We start from the raw sequence: 20,787 nt of genomic DNA, 5'->3' as shown, positions 1-20,787 counted from the left end.
GAGAGGGGTGACCTTTTCCTCCCTTGAAAAGTACATAGAAAGAGGAAGCAGGAGGAGTGGGGGGTCTTCCCCACTTCCTCTTTCAGCTGCAGGTGCTTTTGAAGGCTCAGATTAATTCTTCTACTGCATCCTGTTTTTGTCCAGATTCCTTGGAAAAGTGAAGCCTGTGTGTGCACACTTTCTCTTTCTGTGTATCTGAGGAGGTGGGGTGCTGATCCCAATGAGAGGAGCATGGAGAAAATGTTTCCAGAGGCCCAGATAATAATGGTGGTTACAAACAACAGCAACAACTGTTAGATTTCCTGCCTTCTGTCCACTTCACCACATTGGGAAGCAGGTGCTCCTTTAGGTGTGCTGGGCCAGCCCTCTTGGTGTTTGGGGACGTTGCTTTTTCCGCCACGAAAAGCAAAAGACTCCTACTGCAGAAAAATAAAGAGCTGGAGGAGGCTTCTTTCCCAGGTGGGAGGGAGGGAGAGGCCTTGTGACAAAGGGACTGTGTCTCCTGTTCCCGGCAAACGCCTTTGATCAGGAGCCAGGAGGAGCATGTGGCTCCCCAGCCCCACCTCGCAGAGCTTCCTGTTTCTCTCTCCCCACATGGGCAGCTTGTATGTTTCCACAGCTTCCCCCCACATGCTCGGAACGAAGTTTAGTTCAGAGCTTTTGAGGGCCTGTCCTTTGGTTAAAGAAAATAAACCTGCCTGGAGAGTGAGGGCTGACTCTCCCTGTTAAAATGGAGCGCAGGAAGGCTTCACAGTCCCCCACACAGAGAAAGGTTTGTCTCCCTCCAGCTGGGTTGTTCTGGGCGGTGCATGGAGTGCTCACTCCAGCCGGTTGCTTTTGCGAAACAAGTGGAGCATGCGCTGCTGTGCTCAAGTTCTGCTTGCGAGCTTCCCATGGGCCCCTGGCTGGCTACTATGAGAACAGAGTGCTGGGCTACAGGAGCCCTTGGCCTGATCCAGCACAGCGGTTCTTCTGTTCTTATCTTAACCTTGCTGTACAATATGCATTGGGATTTATCGCCCGTGTTGTTTCTGTCTGGTGGTGGATTTTGGACATTCTAGCTTCAGTGAACCTTTCAGCTGAGGAACAACTCTGCATTGCAGACAATCCTGAGTTTTTTTTGGGGGGTGAGGGGTGGCTGTTCAAGGGGTGGGCAGAATTTAGACTGGGTTGCAGTGGCAGACCTCTGAAGGATTTCCAGTAGACTCTCCAGAGCTTGTAACCAGCACTGAATGTAACTACCCACAGAATCTGTTTTATTTGGGGTTTTAAAATATGCTTTTACATTGCTGCTTTATTGGTTTTAATGTTGTATTTTTGTATTAATACTGATTACTTGTTTTCATATTGTGCATTGCTTCAGGCAGTGTTTCTCAACCCTGGGTGTCCAGCTGTTGTTAGACTACAACTCCCATCATCCCTGACCACTGGTCCTGCTAGCTAGGGATGATGGGAGTTGCAGTCCAACAACAGCTGAGGACCCAAAGTTGGAGAAAGGCTGGCTTAAGGAATAAAAAGTGGTTTATAAAGGCTTTTAAATAAATATCTGCACATGCAGATATTATGGGGAGGGGGTTTCACTCTCCCCTGCTCAGTGTCCTGTATGGACAAGCGTTCCGTCATGCGAGTCCCTGGCCTGCAATCTGAAGTGATGCTTTCCAGACAACAAGGTTTCCACTTCAGTAAGAACTAGGTCTGGGCAGTGGAACTGCCCCATGAAGGTCCCACCTGTGTGCCTTAGTTCCTGAGGCTGCGTGCGCATTCACGCTTACTCTGCGTCTCAAGTGCTTCCACCATTGGTTTGGGAAGTGGTGTACACACAACGTTGGCCACAATCTTTATTGATCCTGTGTTTTGATGCATTTTCAAAATCTGAATTGAGAAAAAGATTGACCTAGCTGCATGTAAAGTCAACAATGTGCGCACGGCCCAGGGCTGCCCACTCTCTTTCTGCCCTGGAAGCTGGAACGTGGTGTGCAGAAGGTTGTTCTAAGTATTTTAAATGAGGAGGAGGAGCACTGAGGACAGTTCAGACACCCTGCTTAACGGTGTAGCCCCCCTGGTTGGACCTTGGCCAAGCCCTTCTCTCTGATTTCACCCTTCCTGCCTGTAATTTGACAATATTACTAATGCTAGCCTACCCTGAAGGACTGTTGTAAAGTTTCCTAAGGCAATAGAGGCAAAGTGCTTTGAGCACCAGCATAACAATGTGTTCTGTAACTACCAAGAAAGGAAACAAGGCAAAGACAAACCAGATTATCATTAAAGCACTGAAATGAAGGCCTCTTTGTTTTCTGTTTTGACACTTCAAGTCCACTTGCATTGGCTGTGGGTTCCTTCTCCGGATCTCATGATTAAATTCTTATCACAGTGGCCACCTCAGTGCTCTCCAGCAAGTTGAGGGCAGGAAAAGCCCTCTTTTGTCAGTGGGGAAGCATCTGCTTCGCATGCAGGAGTTTCCAAGTTCAATTCCCTCAGGACTGAGAGAAAATCCTGCCTAAAGTTCTAGAGGGCTGCTGCCAGCCAGTGCAGGCAATGCAGTGCTAAATGGATGATTGGTCTGACTTGGTATAATGCAGGTTCCTGTGTCCCTAGGTTCCCCCACAGTTTTGAGCCTAGAATTCTGCCTGTGCCGCATTGATGCTCCTGCACTTGATGCTTGGATTACGCGGTGATCAGGCGATGGGTTTCTTTTTCTTCCAGCCCCTTCTCCAAACTGCGCCACGGCAAAAGCCATTCAGGGAGAACATCTGTCAGTGGAGAGCCGTGCGTATTCAAAGACTGGTTTTGAAGCAGCCTCCCCCGGCCTAATCTCTTGCTCCGTCAGTTCGCATGAGTCACACACAACACGAGTAAGAGGCAGCAAGGCCAAGACCACTTTGCCATAGTAACGAGATCGTAGCTGTGCTCGCATTAGCATCATCCAGTGCCCCAGCGACAGGCTGCTTCAACCGCTGATAATGAGTACTTATGGAAATTGTGTCTGGCAGCAGTTCAAGCCCAGGCGAGGCTTTCCTTGGAAAAGGAAGCGGCACTTTTTGACTTGCCAAGGGCTTCGCTGTTTGTTTTGTTTTTGTTTCTCTGCGCATCGGGCCTGTGAGATGCAAGTGCTGTTATGCCCATCTCACAGGTGGTGAATTGAGGCAGAATGAACTAGACAAAATAAAATAAATCAGAGAAGGAACTCAAAAACTGACATGGGGTGGGGAGGCGGTTTTCTTTTTTCTTTTCTTTTTTGTCTCCCCCCAAAAAACTCTGGATTCTATCCAGCTAAGTTTTACTCAGAACAGACCCACTGAAGTTAATGGACCTAAATTAGTCGTATTAATTAATTCTAGTGATTCTGAGTAGGGCTAACACTGGATATATGCAATTCTCTGCAGTTTCTCATAACGCTTACCATTTGCATGCCACATATTCTTCCATCAAAGGCAGGTGGAAAACAATTGAAGAAGTATGATTCAGACAGTGGTTGCAATCACATGTAACTAAACTGCAGCTTAGTGTAGCTTTGCCCAACCTAGTGCTCTCCAGATGTTTTGTACTACAACTCACAGCATCCCTAACCATTGGCCATGCTGGCTGGGGCTGATGGGAGTGTAAAACATTCAGAGGGCACCCGTCTGAGGGAGACTGATTTAGTGCTGTGTGGACAAGCCTCCACAACTCGGAGCAAATCATCTGGGTTGTGTCCTCCCTGTTCTTCCTCCTATATAGCCAAGTGAAGGAATTCTGACACATTCACTTTCACTTCCAAATAATTTCGGCTTCATGTTACGTGTGAACAGAGGGCTGTGGTTTACAACAAACAATGGTTAAGTTGCTAAACAAGTTAACTCCAAACCATGGGCTGTGAAGTTGAGCTGGTATCCCTGCTCACCCTTCCAAAGCAACTGACGTTGTTTCCAAAGCAACTCCTCCTCTGTTTCTTCCTCCTACGGCAGAGCTTGCCAACTCAACCCCAATCCCTGCAGCACTGTGGGGCTTATGGCAGTTTAGCCCCATAGCATTCATATGTATTTATATTAGCTTTATATCCTTCATCGAGGAACTTTGAGGCGGTATACATGGTTTTCTCTCTCTCTCTCTCTCTCTCTCTCTCTCTCTCTCTCTCTCTCTCTCACACACACACACACACACACACACACACACACACCTTAGCCTCACAACAACCCTGTCAGTTCCATTAGTCTGAGATACACGAAGCAGCCATGTGGGGTGCTGGGACCCATGTGCTGTGCACCTTGCCACCCTCAAAAATCTGCCTCTTTTGTAGCTGGGATCATTTTAATTTAGGGAATTGTTTCTGCATATCAGTACGTGAACACAGAGCTGAGAAGGGAAAGCAACAACTTGCTTCTAAGAAGACTTCCCAGGTGACTGGCAAGTTTTTGTAAAGTGGATCTGTGACTTCACACACAAACATACACCATTCCCCTGTGCACTTGCATTGTAGTGACAGGAGCTAGTAGCTTTTTGGAACATTTGTGGGCTGGTAGCTTTTCATGGGCTTTTGCAAGAATGGATGCATGAATTCAGAAGAAAATGGCGTGTTCTTTATATTGCTGCTGGTTAGCAATTGCGCACAACCCAGACACTGTTTAGTCTACCCTGTCTCTGGTGTGGAAGGTCTTCCTATCTCTTTTCTTGGAAAACTTGGATTTCACTAACGTATTTGATAAGGGCTAGGCCAGAAAGAAGCGGGTGTTTATTGTTGTGCCTGCAGGGTGGGAAGTGAGGAACTGTTTGTTCTACCTGAAAACGGGGGGGGGGGGGGGGCAAAGGAGAACTCAACAGCTCTCTGAGCTCAGGTGGCCAAGTCAGTGTTTCCATCGGAACCGTTACATGACGTCATTCATTGTGTGCACGCAGAAGGATAGCATTCATTATGGTGTGCCTGGCGACTGTGGGAGGAGGCAGCGGGCAGGTCCCTGCTAGTTTTAGTTATTCAGGTGTTAATGATGGGAAACAGCATCAGATATGAAACACCATTCCTACAGCCCAGGTGAAGCCGTCTTTTGAAAGGCGTCACCCTTGCTGATCTTTCTCACCAGGTGTTTCATAAAGACCTGAAAATGGTGACTATGAGTATTCATCATTCATCCAGCACTTTTACTGTACAGAGTGCTTTGTTTGATGCCTTTGCCTCATTCACCCTTGCAATAGGACTCCTTTGATGGGTCATTATTATACCCATTTTACAAATGAGTGGGGCAGCTGAAATATAGCAACTTTCCCAATGCTGAGCTAGTTTTAACCTTTTTAACAAACAACAACAACAACAACATTATTTTGTTTATTTAAAAAGTAAACAAAAAGAACCAAAGCCCTCAAACCCAACTAAAGGACATAAGAATCATGCCAAGATAGACAAGAAGTCAATCTAGTCTATCATCTTCGTTTATTATAGCTGGTCAGTAAGATGTCTCCAGGAAGCCCATAAGTGCAAGTATCTAAGCACAGCTCAGGTGGGGCATTACTGAGAGGACCCTTTGCCCCAGAGGTGTGCTTAGCCTGTACTTAGCTCCCCGATTGTGGAGAGAGGCTCGCCTGGTGCCATCATTACATGTCTTTAGATGCCAGGCAAAAATTCCTCTTTACCCAGGACTCTTGTTAGTATTACAATTATTTTACTATTAGGCTGTCTGTCTGTCAGTATGCCTTTTACTATCTTTTTATTATGTTTCTATCATTGATGTTTTGTAATGTGTTTCTAATATTGTACACTGTCCTGAGATCTTTGGATAAGGGTGGTATATAAATAGCAGCAGCAGCAGCAGCAGCAGCAGCAGCAGCAGCAGCAGCAGCAGCAGCAGCAGCAGAAACCAGGCTTTGAGTGTTGTAGCTGCAGCTCTCTGGAACCAATTATCAGCTGAGATCAGACCAGTGGCTAGTGTGATGATGTTTAAGCATCTCCTGATACATTTTTGTTTAGGAAGACTTTCCCTGAGGTGTAACTGAGCCATTTATAGAAGATCAATTTTATATTTGGCAAATTTGTATCATCTGCCAGGTTTTTGGGTAGCATTAAACTAGCTCAAGATGACCCATAGTAAGTGCAAGGAAGAGCAGAGTAACTTAGTTGTTAAGGCCAGAATTCTTCAACTTTGAGTCCTAGATGCTGCCCATCATCTCCATCCAGCTTAACCAGTGGTCAGGAATGGTGGACGTTGTCATCTGGGACCCAAAGTTGAAGACTGGCTTAGACCAATGACCAAGCAGACTCCCTGCCCCAGTTCTGCTGTGACCATTGGCATAATATTCCCAAGGGGAAATGGCCCTCAAAAGATAATGGTTGCTTCTCTCTGCTCAGCTGATAGGCCTTTGTACTCAACATCAGACTTTGATGCATCGATTCAGGTGTGGGGAACCTTTGGCCCTCCAGATGTTGCTGGACTAAAACTCCCATCATCCCTGGCCACTGGCCATGCTTGCTGGGGCTGTTGGGAATTGTAGTCCAGCAATATCTGGAGGACCAAAGGTTCCCCCACACCAGCATTGATACTTAGCTATTGCATTCAGTTGTGTAGTGGCCACTAAGCATTTAAAGCACAGCTTCTCCCTTTGAAACACCTGAGGCCCAGGGTTGGACCCTTTCCTGATCACCACTCCTGTGTTTTAAAGGGGAAAGACATGGCCTTTTAGCCACACCAGTTAGGTAATTAATGTTTGACATGGAACGTGTCTCTTTTGTACTCTTGTGAAAGCCTTCTGCATTGTCCCTAATATTGCCTTAGACCTCAAAATACACTTTGTCAAAATGGTTATTAAACGAGAGGAAGCAGTTTTTATCTTGGTATTGGCTGTTATCAAGATTAGTTGCAGCAATTTTCCTGTTCTTGCAATTCAGTATTATCACAAAGGTGATGTTTCCATTTCGGTTTGAAGGGGGAACGTCTCAATTAAGTGTTTGGCAACGTGAGTAGGGGTGCACCACTTTTTAAGAGATTTTACTTGGTTTCTTTTAACAACCCACACAACAAGCTTTTCCCAGCATACAAAGATGCAGTGTAGAGAAGCATCTCCTTATAGAGAGTGAAATCTTTCCAAAAAAAGATGGCGGCGATAACCTTAAGGACATAAGAAGGGCCTGCTGGATCAGGCCAGTGGCCCACCTAGTCTCCTGTTCTCACAGTGGCCAACCAGATGCCTGTGAGAAACCAGCAAGCAGGATCCCAGCACAAGAGCATTCTCACCTCCTGTGATTTCCAGCAACTGGTCTTCAGAAGCATTGGCTCCAGCTGTGGAGGCAGAGCGCAGCCATCGTGGCTCATGGCCATTGATAGCCCTCTTCTCCTCTTCTAAAGCCTTCTAAAGTCTCATCTTCTAAAGCCTTCCAAGTTGGTGACCATCGCTGCCTCCTGGGGGAGCAGGTTCCATAGTTTGACTATGTGCTACATGAAGAAGGACTTTCCTTTATCTGCCCTAAATCTTCAACAACTTGGTTTGGCAAAGCACCTGCAGCGTTAGCTATATCAGGAGGATGAGACCCAGACAGTGATTCATAAAAAGAATTTACATCAGCCTATCTGACACATCAGGCTGAAGTAGTTAATCATTGGCTTGTCTCCTGGATCTTTATGTTGCCTTTCACCCCCAAGTCAGTTTCCAACTGTTTTACAATAAAGCTAACCAAAACAACAATAAAACAGTTCAAATAAAACAAAAAATAAGAGCAAAGGGGTAGAAATTGTCAATAAAAGTGCAGCAACAACAAAACATTATCTGGTTCAGAGGTAGCCTGCTTCTGAATTGCCAGTCTCTGGGGAACAGCAAAGGGAGAAGGCAGTGTGTGGGCTTGTCTCCTTTGTACACACCATACATTTAAAGCATATGGCTTCCCCCAAAGAATCCTGGGGACTGTAGTTTTTTGAAGGGTGCTAGGAATTGTCATTGCCTGAGAGGTAGACTCACGTTTGCAGTATTCTTTTGGGGGAGCTGTGTGCTGTAAAGGTGCTTTAAATATGTGGGTCGTGTGCTTCCATGGACACATCCTGCCAGCCGCTGTGGGAGGCAGGAAGCTGGATCCTGAATCTTCGGCTTGATCCCACTTCTTGTGCTTTTGTGGTTGCAAAATATCTTAACCTTGTTTATGGGATGCCATGAGAGACAAACATCCAGCCCACAGAAATGCACCAGAGGATAAAGCTGCTTGTGAGGCCAGTCCAGCTTCCCAATATGATGGGATCTGAAGCAGGCCTGTGCATCTCATCTTCAGTTCTGGAGAGGGTCAGCAGAGAGCAGGTGCATCCTAAGAGACTGAGGACCATTTCTTACTCCCTTGTATTGGGGGTCGTACCACTCTCTCTCTGGCAGCTCTGAGAGACATACCCAGCCTACAATATCAAGCTAACACTGAACAATGTCACGCTAACATAGAGCAGTGCTACCAAGATGCAGGCATCCTACAACAAACTAGGCTTTTAAAGCAAATTTGCTTTCAAAAAAGAAAAAATCTGTTCTGCTTCCGACAGCTGGTCATTGAAGCCCTATTGGCTGGTGGTTAGAAATCTCACTCAGGCTTCTCAGATTAGCTACTTGGCCATTCATTTTCCTGGCTGATGAGAGCCGGAAACTTTGGCGTGGATGTTTTTTATGGAAACTGAAATACTTTCAGGGTGTTTAATTCTGGCTTGATAGCAGATCCCAGCCCTGATCATCAGCAGTGTTACTATTTGATGGCCTGTAAACTTTAAGAATGCCAGACTCCCATCTAGTCAAGCATCTTGTTCTCACAGTGGCCAACCAGATGCTGCTAGGAAGCTCAGAAGCAGGACTGGAGTGCAGCAGTCCTCTCTCCAGGTGTGATTCCCAGCAGCTGGGGTGCAGAAGTACTGCCTCCAACACTGGGGGGTTGGAGTGCTACCGCTTGTTAGAACAGTGAACATTTCCTTAAATACAGAGCTATAGGGTGGCTTCCGGAGACCTATCCAAAAAGCTTGCCCTGAAACAGGTTGCAGAATGCTCATGTGATCCTCATTTCTCCATCTGTAAAATTGGAATATTAAGCACCTTACTTCACAGGACTGTGAAGCATAGGAAGCTGGCTTACCCTGGTTCAAACTATTTGTCCCTCTGGTCCAGTGTTACCTACTTCGACTGGCAATGACTGTCCAGGGTCATGGACAGAGAGGCCTTGCTTAGCATTCTCTACTTCATCCTCTTCTTGCTGCTGCTGCTGCTGTTAATATTGACCTGGAGCTGCTAGGAGTTGAACCTCAGGCCTTCTGTAGCATGGAATGGATGTGTAGATTTTAAGATGGTCTGTGTACTGGGGTAAAATGCATACAAATAACTAAACAGTAATGATATAAAGGGGACCCCGTCTGAGTTACGTAATAGAGGATGTGTGTATCCTCCATGATGCGTCATGGGAACACAGGGAGCTGCCTTATACTGAGCCAAACCATTGGTCCATCTGGCTCAGTATTGCCTGTGTTGATTGGCAGCAGCTCTCCAGGGTTTCAGGAAGGAGGTTTGCCCAGCCCCACTTGGAGACACCAGAGGATTGTCCTTGGAGCCCTTCTGCCCTTGAGACAGATGCTCTACTGCTAAGCTGTGGTCCTTGAACCTGCAAGAGGGCAGTCCTCACCACAACTAAAAGGAGCCTCACAGTGGTCAGAAATTGGTTTTAGAGGAAGCATCCCCCAAACCCAGTTCTCTCCATTCTTCACAGGCAAACTCCCATCCTGGCTTAGCTCCAGGCTTCTGCTTGCACACCATGCTTCGTTGTCAGTATTCCCTGTCAGTATAAATCCAGGTACCTGGGCAGCCCTAAGCCCCCGCCAGTTTCAGGAGTGGTCATTCCAACCCCCCCCCCCCAAATAACATGTTTCTACCCTGGAATGGTAGGTGCTCCCTCCTTTCATTTACGTTGTGAATCACCCTGAGACCTACGGTTGAAGGGCAGTATACAGATTTAATAAAAAGTTTAAAAATAATAATACCCTCTAATTCCCCCCTCCCCCTCAACTTCTAGTGCATCTTCACTGAGAATGCCAACTTTACTGATATTGGGAATGACGGCAGGAAGATGTTTTCTCAAGATTCACTTCTGTCACCCTGTCTTTTCCAGGAGAAAGAAAGGAATGCTAGGAGAAAAAAGAAAAAAGCCCCCACCGTCCAAAACGAGGAAACGGCCTTCCCTCCAGCAGCCGAAGACGAGGAGATGGGGCAAGATGGGTCAGGCACCAGTGGCAATGAGGAGGAGATGGCCGAGGATGCAGAAGGTAAAGTACTTGCCCCACTTGTTGTGTCTGAGGTAGACAGATAGGTAGACAGCTAGGTAGACGGGCAACTCTGTCTCACTGTTGCTGTCCTGCCAAGGGGAATGGCATGAGAGGCTTTCTCCGTAACCTGGGAAATGTCACTGCGTCCGTATGTCTGCAAGAGCAGTTGCCCAGCAGAGAAGGGAGGAAGCTGGCGCCCTGAGGGATGTGTGAGGGTGAAACTTTCACACAGTGTCAGAGATGTGGGGAAGCTGACATTTGACTGCCCTCACTCACGCAGGCAGAGAGCCAGGCTCCTTCACAAAGATGCTGTTTCTTGTTTGCAGAGCCTGACCGGATGTTTGTTTATTTTAGGAAATGGGGCATCAACCAAGAAACCCTCCTAGCTCCTTGATTCTCCCTCCATAACATCTGTTAGCACTTTCTTGTGTTGTAAAGCTGCAACACAGCATGTTCCCCACACACCAGCAGCATCCAGTGAGCAGTGTGTGGCATGAGAAAGAGGGAGAAAACACACAGAGACACAGCACTGCGATATCTCAACGCATATAAGGTGTTCAAGAGTTGGGGAATAGGGAAGGTGTGAGGCTGATTTGGCAGTTGTGCAACATCTGATTTTGGCCCCTCATAGCCACTGGACGATCAGTAAGTACAGTGGAGTGTGCTGTGGTATCTCCCCATTCAGCTGAAGCAATGTCATTGTCCAGTTGGCACCAGAAAGAAATAGGGAGGGAGCAGGGAGAGGATGAAATGAAAATGCTCAGCCATAGTGATTTCTCACTCGGGAGCAGAGCCAGCAAGCTTAGGAGAAGTGTGTGTAACTTATAATAGTCACCCCATTTAACTTCTGTAGGAGTGATTTAATAGCTTTAACATCACACACACAAAACCTCATTGGCACTGGAGTGAAGGGCTAATGGCATGCGCAACTGGAAATCTTTTCAAATCAGTGTTGTAAGTGACTCATTGCAAAACAGTTTCCAGGTAAATCTTCTGTGAGAAAAAGTGTGCATCATCCAGATTCAAATTGTAAGAGTAGGCTCAGATTTTGAGGACATCTTTCATATGCTCCTCACACCCCCCAAAAGGCGGATCGCTCTGACAGAGTTGGGAGCTTTGCAACCTCAGTTCTATATAACTTGAAGGCAAGGCACAGGGATAACTGTCTTATCCAGAATGGGATATGAAACTGAACAGACCTTTGAGCCAAGGTGGCTAAAATGTCACAGGAGCAGAAATGTCAGGTCAGCCTTCTGCCTCAGCAGTTTGTCATTTGACATTTGGGAGGCCTTTCAGTGTAGTGAATACCAAGGGTGTGTGCGTGTGTGCGTTCAGAAAGGCCTAGAGGTGGTTTCATCACACCAGGACTTTTCCAGCCTCGCTCAAACACACTGCTGGCTTTCTTTCCCATGGTTGGTTTGCATTGTTCTTCCTGATCAACTGCCTCTTCCATGGGATTTCCAACATCTTCTCAATCACCCCATCCTGGCGCTTCACTGCCTTGGGAAGTAAAAAAAAAAAAAAAGTTTTATGGTTTGAACCCCCAAACCTACAATCCTTTCTGAACTGAGAATAGAAGCAGGCTCATATATTCCCTGCAGCTGCATTTTGGCTAAACCCACCCCAGCCTAAATACTGCAAATTCCTTCCTCATTGTCTGCTTTTGGAGCAGAGCGAGGGACTGGTTTTTTCACAGTTGCATGGCAAGTAAATAAACTCCAGTGATGCTTGGAATTTGGTTGGAGAGGCCAAAAAATGTGAAATGCTTTGAGATATCCCCAGGCTGTGCGGATACTATTCCACTTTGTAGGAATCCAGCATAGCCCCCCAAAAGCACTTCCATTCCTTTCACAAGATATGTGGGGACTTTCTTTCTGCATATAACCATTTTTGAATGTATTTTAATCTACGCCCACCCCACCTAGTACACTTTGAGACAAAATCCCTAAACCCCATGAGAGCTTCACTCTATATTCAGATCCCTTAGCACCTGGAAATGTCTGAATGTTGCAGATTGTAATGAGGTCATCTCTCCTCCCCGCCGCCCCGGTCCAGAATTCTGGCTTCATGCCTCACTTTCTCCTTTAGTTATGGCAACATTTGCTGAAGTCTCCATTTTAAAGCACACACTCAAATTCACTCTGCCATCCTTACAATTCCCTTCTTGGATGCAATCCCAGAGTTAGGGTGGAGCATGTAACATAGTCCCCTCCACCCCACCAGAGGTCAGAAACTTCTTGTGTGAGCCAAAAAGGATATATAAAGATATACACTATAAGCTTTTCTTCCGCTGTGCCAGAAATTCCAGATTCTATCCTCGAAACAAACGAGAAATTTAATAAAGTATATCGAAATCTCTTTGTGGCATGTCCGTGCGGTGGGGGAAAGGAATACGGGGACACAGCAGTGGGTCTTGTATGTCTAGGGTAGTGGTGAAATGACCAACTGAAGCCATCTACGTAGATTTCTGTGGGGGAACCAGCACCTTCCCATCCAGGGAGGGTGCTGATTCTGTCGTTAAGACCCAAGCGGTTTGTCCCTGTGCAAGTGGCTGGGTCATTGAAATGTTAACTTGTCCATGCAAAACCCATTCACGTAGAAGCGGTTCCCAAGCAAGTGGGGAGCCCTCTGTTTCAGATTGTGGCCCATGGCCACTGTTACTCACATGAAGTTGCATGACACACACCAGAGGATCTTCTCCATGCTACTGCAACTGTTTTAATTTTGGAGGGAAGACCCACAACCAAGCCACTACCAAGAAGACGAGTTTAACAGGCCTGCACATGGAAGCAGTTTCATGTCTACATTGGCTGGCAGCTGCTCTCCAGAGCTTCTGAGAGACACCCTGCAAAATTTAGTTTTTGTTGCTTTTGCCTCTGGTCCCACCCCCCACTGACGTGCCCCTGCCCCCAAAGGAATGTGGATGTGAGGCTGAAAAAGGCTCCCCCCCTTCGGTGAGGTGTGATCCAGGCACACACACTTCTTTCTCTAACAGTATCTCTCAGTTGTTTGTACTCTGCATGTTGTACACAGGTTTTACCAGCTCACTCTGTCCAACAAGAGCAGTGGGGGGATCTTTTGCCAAATCTGCAGCAATGTAACATGCCCCTCCCCACAAAGTGACTCCACCTCTTGCTCTTCTCTTATTAATAGTTAGCTGCATTTCCATTTTAGGGGAATGCAAGATTTCCAGGCAATTCTTCACATTTTAATTATTAACCTGGTCCTTAGGATTTGGAAGGTGTTTGTCAGATTCTTTTTTATTTAATTTCTTACTGACCATGACATGGTTTTCCCTTCTCTTTGACTAGATTGGGGGGGGATATTGGAAGGCTCCCTAGATCTCTTCACAGATGATCTGATGGGGGACGGGTTTTTTGGCAGCCAGCACAAACACTGCCTCACTGAGGTTCAGAGGAGGCTGAATTATTTTTATAAATTTTTTTACATGGAGAGATCTTGCTCTCTAGGCAAAACATACTAAGATCCATCAGAACAGACTGGAATTTTTTTGGAGAGAATGAGAAAGTTATGGAAGAGATTTTCTCCTCGCCCCCATTTCACAAACACAAAGATGGCTAAAATATGCAGATGTCCACCTACCTAGCTTCAAATTCATATACTCTAGTTTTCTAAGTCTGTGACTTTGACAGTAACCTCCGCCTCCTGCACCAGATTCTTCCTCAGTTTTGAACTATTCAGTGGGTATTAGAAGGTATCTTATGAACCTTAAGGAATCTTCATAAGGCAAATACTGAAGTAAATCCAAGGGGCACCTATAAACACTGTGGTCAGTGGCTTAATTCAGAAATAACAATTCTGGTTCAGCAACCTACCTCCACACCTCTCTCCCTGTGTGTTCAAATCAATACTTCTGGGTTTCTTAAACTTTTATCTCCCATGTGTTTGAACAACAAGCATTGTGACTTGAGAGATCCCTGAAAACAGGATATCCAACTGTGATTTAATATTCTGGTTATTAGTGATCATTCAAACCATACTTTCCCAGTTTAGGAAGTATTGAACTAAGGGATGGGATAATGGGGAAGGGGGAGCTTGTGGGCACGCATCTTGTTCCCTATTCAACAAATCACGACTGCTTGGACCACAATTGTTTTGTCTGGATGAAAATTTTGTTTAGGCAGAGATGGCCCATTTCAGTATGCTCAAGAGATGTCTTCTTCTCTAGTCAATGTTCCAGGGCTCTGAAGCATATCTTGTCATACAAACCAACCGCTTCCTGGGTAGTCAGGCTCTGTAATGACAGAGGCAACACTTTGCAGTAAGGACTGCTCAGTTATGAGCCATAAGCACTCAGACATGCGAGGCTCATCCCATGCAGAAGCCAGATGGAGATGTAACATTCAAGTGTGGAACTCTTTATTACTCTCTCACACACATAGGGTTGCACCGGATGGCATTCAGAGTTTAAATGCTCAGCAGAATCTCTGTTGGAGAAGCATCTGTTTCCCTGGATATAATCACACTGAGACTAAGGACTCATCCACACTTCCTTTTGTGCCACGCTTTAAGGCACAGGTCTGGGATTTCCAGCTCTGTGTCCAAGCAGGTTTTTTTTTTTAACTTCCACTGCTTTCCCTGGGAAAACCCACATATTACCGCTAAATCAGAGCAAACTGCAATTGGGTTTTCTGCAGATTAGCTCCAGTTCAATGGTAAAACATGGGTTTTCCAAGGGAAAGTGAGAGGAGGGGGCAACAACCGCTCAGACTTGGCATAGCTCAGTCAGTAGAGCATGAGACTCTTAATTTTAGGGTCATGGGTTCAAGCCCCACATTGGACAAAAGAGTCCTACATTGCAGGGAGTTACAATTGACGACCCTCCTGGTCCCTCCCAACTCTACAATTCTACGATTCAGACCTGGAAATCCTGTGGCACAAAAGGAAATAGGGATGAGCCCTGAATTTGCAAAATGCGAAAGCTATGCTTACTACAGGAAATACATGTTTGATAGGAAAGATCTAGTTCTATCTAAGGTGCAAGCCATGCCTCTCTTTCATCTCAGCAGGAGAAAGCTCCAAGTATGTCTCATGAAGGAGGAGGTGGGGCCAGGGCAGACATATCCAGAATACTCAAGTCGGAAGCAGTGTCCGGGTGGAAATCAGCAAAATGGCTGGGAAAATCCAGACATATGGCAACCCATGTCGGCAGGGTTGTTTTTGCCAATTTCCATAAAAATAGCTCAAAAACGTCGTTTTTTTTTTGCGATTTTGCCAGAAAAGCTCAACAACTTTGCCCAAAAAAATGTCCAGATTCAGATTTTTAATTTTTGAAATACAGCAACCCTCCCCTAAGAGCACCCATCTTAACACCAAAGGAAGGTCAGCATAAGGAGGACAGTCTAGGAGGCTTGGCAGTTCCTCCTGTCTACCCTTTCTCATCTAGGTACATCAGCTTACAGCGTACGTGGAGCTGTACCCTGACACTTCTAGCAGTATTCAACTAAATTTTACTCAGAGTACATCCACTGAAAGTAATAGGCCTCAGTTAGTCATTTTTGTTCATTCCAATGGGTCTACCTTGAGTAGGACTAGCAACCTATACCTATAAAAATAAAAACCCTTCCCCTCACTAGTGAAAGTGATGGTCCAAACTTTTACCACACCTTCGGTAGCCAGTGGGTAAATTATATTCCCTTGGGGTATGGATCCAGCCAGTAGATGGTCAATTGGCCATCCCTTGGATAAAGCATTGCAGAGTTCTGCCCCACTCAGTAGTTTCCTGTAGAGAGAGATTCTAGACCATATTAGTGATTTTGAGTACAGAACTTGAAGTGAGGGTAGTTTAAGTTTCCTATTGATTATCAGTGATTATAGGAGAGCAACCTTCTGTTTGAGACATTGATTGATTAGGTCCTTTATAAGCAAACTGCTTGGACAGTTCCTTGTGTTATCACAGCTGTAGCCCTGGATATATTTTTAAGTTGTAAGTCTGCAGACAGTTTAGCACAAGCAAGACATTTTTATAAATAATTCTAGATGAGTCGTATTCACATGTGTAGCATGGGGAAGGTGTATATTGTGTAAAAATATATGCTGTGTTTAAGTGTGGTATACAGGTGTGGGACGTGTGTGGGAGGGTGGTGTGTGTGTGTGTGTGTGTGTGTGTGTGTGTGTGTGTGTGTGTGTGGCTGCTTCAAAAGAAGGTGTCAAGACAGTATCCTTGAATGTATCTGTAGTGAAAAACCCAAATTCCATCTTTAAAATATTGCCTATAATAATAAAAAATAATAATAGGTGCATAGAAAAGAAGATTTGCACTCTGTGTGTATGCCATGCGCCCAATGCAGTTTAGGGAAATCATCTATCAAATTTCTAGCTTTGCACCATGGCCTGTTCAGACTGTTAAAAAATAAATAAATCAGGTTGGGGATGTGGGGTGGGGGCTCATAGCTTTATGTGTTACTATTTGGGCACAGCAAATGCTACCACACCAAGTAAATAGAAAATAATGTGGCTACTAAGATAGATGGCTGAGTGCTCCCTCCACTGTCGGAGGCAGTGGTTGCTGGGAACCACAGGGGGGGGGGAGGAGAGGGCTGTTGCACTTGTGGGCTTCCCATAGGCATTTGGTTGGTGACTGTGAGAACCAGATGCTGGACTAGATGGGCCACTGGCCTGGCCCAGCTGGGTTGATCTTGTGTTCTTAATGTGTTTTTCTACTTCCAGTTGCAGTGAATAACAGCTCAGACACAGAGAGCCTCCCTTCTCCAAGACCAGAAGCCAAAGAGAGCACAGAGAATGGACCCAAACCAGCCCCAGACACCAGAAGCAATGCTGGAGAAGAACCGGCTGTTAAGATGGAGGAAACCGCTAGCTCCCCAGAAGCAAATCCTGCCACCATCCAAGCAGTGGAGGAGGAGGCCCCTGAACCAACTTGCACTGAAGAGAAGCCACAAGAGGAGCAAACAGTTGATGTGGTGAAAATGGAGGAGGCCGAGGAAAAGCCCAAGAGCCCAGAACCCAGCAGGGGTGAAATAAAAATGGAGAAGGGAGAGGTCTGCCAGGAGAAGGACAGTGACCAGGTCACAGAAAACAGCAGCAGCAGTGGCAGCACCAGCACCAGTGTTGTGACAGGGGCTGAGGGAGCACCCAAAGCAGAAAAGAAGGAGAACCACAAAGCTGGGAAGGGAGCAAATCCTGACAGCGACTCCAGTGCCACGTGCAGTGCCGATGAGATGGACGAGCAGGATGCTGGTGACAGAAGCAAGTGAGTGAGGAGCAAATGGAGTGGGAAACTTGGAAGAGTTAAGAGGCCTCCAGACACTCCGTATTTTGGGAAAGGTTTGCAAAATTAAAGTGGATTATTAAAGTGCTTTGTTGCCCTGGCACAACAAATCCACATTAAAAAAAGAAACTTACTGTTTTGCAGTTAGGAAAGTGACAGGGATTGCATTGCAAAGTGTGGGGTGAGCAAATGAGTAAAAGGAAGCAAATCAGGATGAATACTCATTGTCATGCAACCTCCCCGCAAACAAATCAGCACAAATTCTCAGTAAAGACCTGATATAATCCAACCTTTATTCACGCATGCAAGGATGAATGCTGAATGGATAGGTCATATGGAGGAATCCTTATAGAAGTAATCTTAATACCTAAACCCAGCTGCCAAGTTACCTAAGCGTTTTTAAAAAAGGTTTAATGTTGGTGTCTGGAGATTTGAAATCATGTTTTTCCTGAACGGAGTGAGGGCCTCTGTAGAACTGTGTCTGGTTTTCAGTTGGGTGGGGTTGACTTTTGTGTACCAATCACAGGCAATTAAAGGATTGTAAGGGACACGTGACTTTTCAACGCGTGTTAACCCATCACTAATGCCTTCAGGGACCAGAGAAGGGAAGTTGTTTCTTGTGTTGTAATTTATGGAGCTTTGTAGGATTTTGCTTCCATCTGCCAAAAGTTCTTTTGATCAGAAACTTCACATTCTGGGTGTTTAAATGCCTCATACTTGATTTTATATGGTTTAGGTTTTCTTATCAATTGGGGAGTGGGGCAAGGGGAAGAATTGGAAAGGAAATGAGGGTCGGGGAGGGGGGGTTGAGGGGAGGGATTGCTTTTACACAGTCCTGAGGACTCAAGTCCCAGCCATCCGACAGTGAGAGACAGTATCTGGATCTAGGAGTGAGAGCCGTGTTTGTTGCCAAAGAAATATGACTTCCTGTACGCGAACAGAACAGCCTGCAAATTTCTCTTAACGGCCTGTGGATGGGCACCATTCCTGTAACCAGCAGCTTAAAAGTCGCTGACTTATTGCACTGCTCTCCTCAGTGGGGTTTTGCACTTGCTTAATGATTTGTGGCGCCTTGGCTCTTCGAGCCTCGCATTGCCAGTGACAGTAATTGAAAGGGCAACTTTATGGCCCTGGTGCTTATACTGTTCAGGATCGATGCCCGTTGTCAGGGGTTAAAGAAGGTCATGTGATGCAATATGGTCACATCTCATGCCAGTGGCCTGTTCTTGATTAGGACAAGTGTCTGCTTTCGCTGGGTGACAGGTGATTTGTGGTTTAGTGCATAGCCTCGGTCAATTTCATTAAATGCCTCTTGGATCCATACTCCCATACAGCCATTCATCAAGTGAGGGTTGGGCACTTGCAGGAACAAACAAGAGCCTTTGGTTCATTGGGGGCACAAATTGTTCCTTAGGGTGGAAGCAGGCCAGATGTGCGCGCGTGCGCACCCCCCCCCAAACAGTAATGACGTAGCCGTATTTAAACATGAGTGAAGGTTAATGGCTCTGATTCTTAGGCATCTGCTTAAAGTTCTGGTTCCCAAACACACAGGGAATCTTGGCTTTCATCTAAATGAGACAGTAAGCTTGCAGACAATGATTTATAGATTTGCTGCTGAGACAGATACTTTGAAAATGAATTAAATAAGTCAAATATGCTATAGCTACCTTAGAGTTATGGGAGGCCGTCATTCTCTCTTTGCCCAGTTATAGGTGTTCACAGTGTGTTCAGTCTGCATTTGGCGTCCAGCGAATGGCTTATGCAGGACAGCCCCTCCCCTTTAGTCAGGCTACCCATAGTTTCTGGAGGAGGTCCAGTGTAGTGTATTGGTTAATCCAGAAAAGTTTTTTTAAATCACGCTGATCCTTCCATCCCCAGCCATTGTGATTGCATCACTCCCAGGGCACTTCAGACCTAATGTCTTGCCCTCACCCTGGCTATAGGATTCTGTGCTTGCATCCGAGCCCTTCCAGTGGTCACCCCATAGTCAGTCCAGCAGGCCCATCTTCCAGCTGGAGATTAAAAGGCCCTCCTCTTTTGTTTATTTCTTAACTTAGAAGCTTTCTTGCCCACCCTCTACCCATAAGACCCTTGGGGGGGTGTTTACAACAGTAAAATATTTAATTATAAAAAGAAATACAATTACATAAAACAAAACAGAATAAATGTAAAAGTAAGTTCAAAACGTTCCATATATCAAAAATTAAAATTATAAATTCACATACAAAACAATACAAACTTTAAAAAACCATACATAAACAGCTTTAAAATAGATGTAGACTCGGATCAAATATCTCCGTTTAAAAGACTTATTGGAAGAGGACAGTCTTCAGTAGGCACCAAAAAAGACAACAGAGATGACTAATACCTTAATGGGAAAGGATGAAAATGTAGGTGCCACTGCACTGAAGCCTGATTCTTGTATTGTGTGGAACTGTCCTGGCTCCCTCCCAGCACAGAGAGACAGAAGCTCTTCCTTGTAAGTAAGTAGGATATATTTATTCAGGCAAGTAACAGGACAGGCTCGGCAGCAAACACAGTACTCAGGAATCACAATTCAGGAGTTCTGTAGCAGAGCAAGGAGCTGAGAACTGGAAGGGAGCAATGAAGATGTCCCAACAAGTTTTTCTGCCCCTCCCAGCACCTTTCATGGACAAGATGTCGTGTATTCACTCAGGTGACCTCCTCGCCCTATGGGAATATCAGAATTGCAGGTGTACACTCTGTTGGAAGGGGGTGGGTCTGCTCCCATCTGTGGAGGTGGCACCTGGTCCTAGGCGACAAGGCTGCACTCTCCCTGTTTAGGCTCCTGTGTAGTCATAGCCGCCTCCTGTTCAGTCTCTCCTCTTCTCAGCTGTCCAAAGTGCTCCCCAGCCTCCACTGTGGCTCCCTGTTCCTTAGGAAGGGCAGAGAGGAGAGCTGGCACCCCTGCTCCCCCTTCCAAAATGACCAAAATCTGATTGGAGACGGGAATCCAACCCAGATTCTCCCCATTCAGCCTCTCCCCCCGTGTCTTCCTCCTGCGTCAGGCTGCCAACCCATGCCTGATCCTGACAGTGCTGCAGGACTAATGCTGGCAATGGATCATAGAATCACAGCATTGTAGAGCTGGAAGGGACCACAAGGGTCATCTAGCCCAACCCCCTGCAATGCAAGAAGCTTTTGCCCAACGGGCTCAAACCCACGACCATGAGATTAAGAGTCTCCTGCTCTACTGACTGAGCTATTCCAGGCTCCTCATACGATGATATCTCTGAACAAGGCTCCGTTAGCCCTTTCCCCCTGAAAGTGTCTGGCTGGATGAAGGCC

General features: G+C 46.0%; 1 protein-coding gene across 50 annotated transcripts in view; it reads left to right on the top strand.

Moving 5' to 3' along the window:
- Positions 1–20,787, top strand: part of NCOR2 (nuclear receptor corepressor 2) — a 349,636-nt gene that overhangs the window by 255,078 nt on the left and 73,771 nt on the right. For all 50 annotated transcript variants that reach the window (XM_083589595.1, XM_083589578.1, XM_083589576.1 and 47 more), the window contains exons 19-20: positions 10,076–10,229; positions 16,920–17,460. In XM_083589595.1, coding sequence (XP_083445721.1) covers positions 10,076–10,229; positions 16,920–17,460 — 695 coding nt within the window. The remainder of the gene's footprint in view (positions 1–10,075; positions 10,230–16,919; positions 17,461–20,787) is intronic.

Source organism: Podarcis filfolensis (assembly GCF_964270895.1).
Source record: "Podarcis filfolensis genome assembly, chromosome: 16".
Taxonomy (NCBI): Eukaryota; Metazoa; Chordata; class Lepidosauria; order Squamata; family Lacertidae; genus Podarcis; species Podarcis filfolensis.
This window is presented reverse-complemented; position numbering and strand designations above follow the sequence as displayed.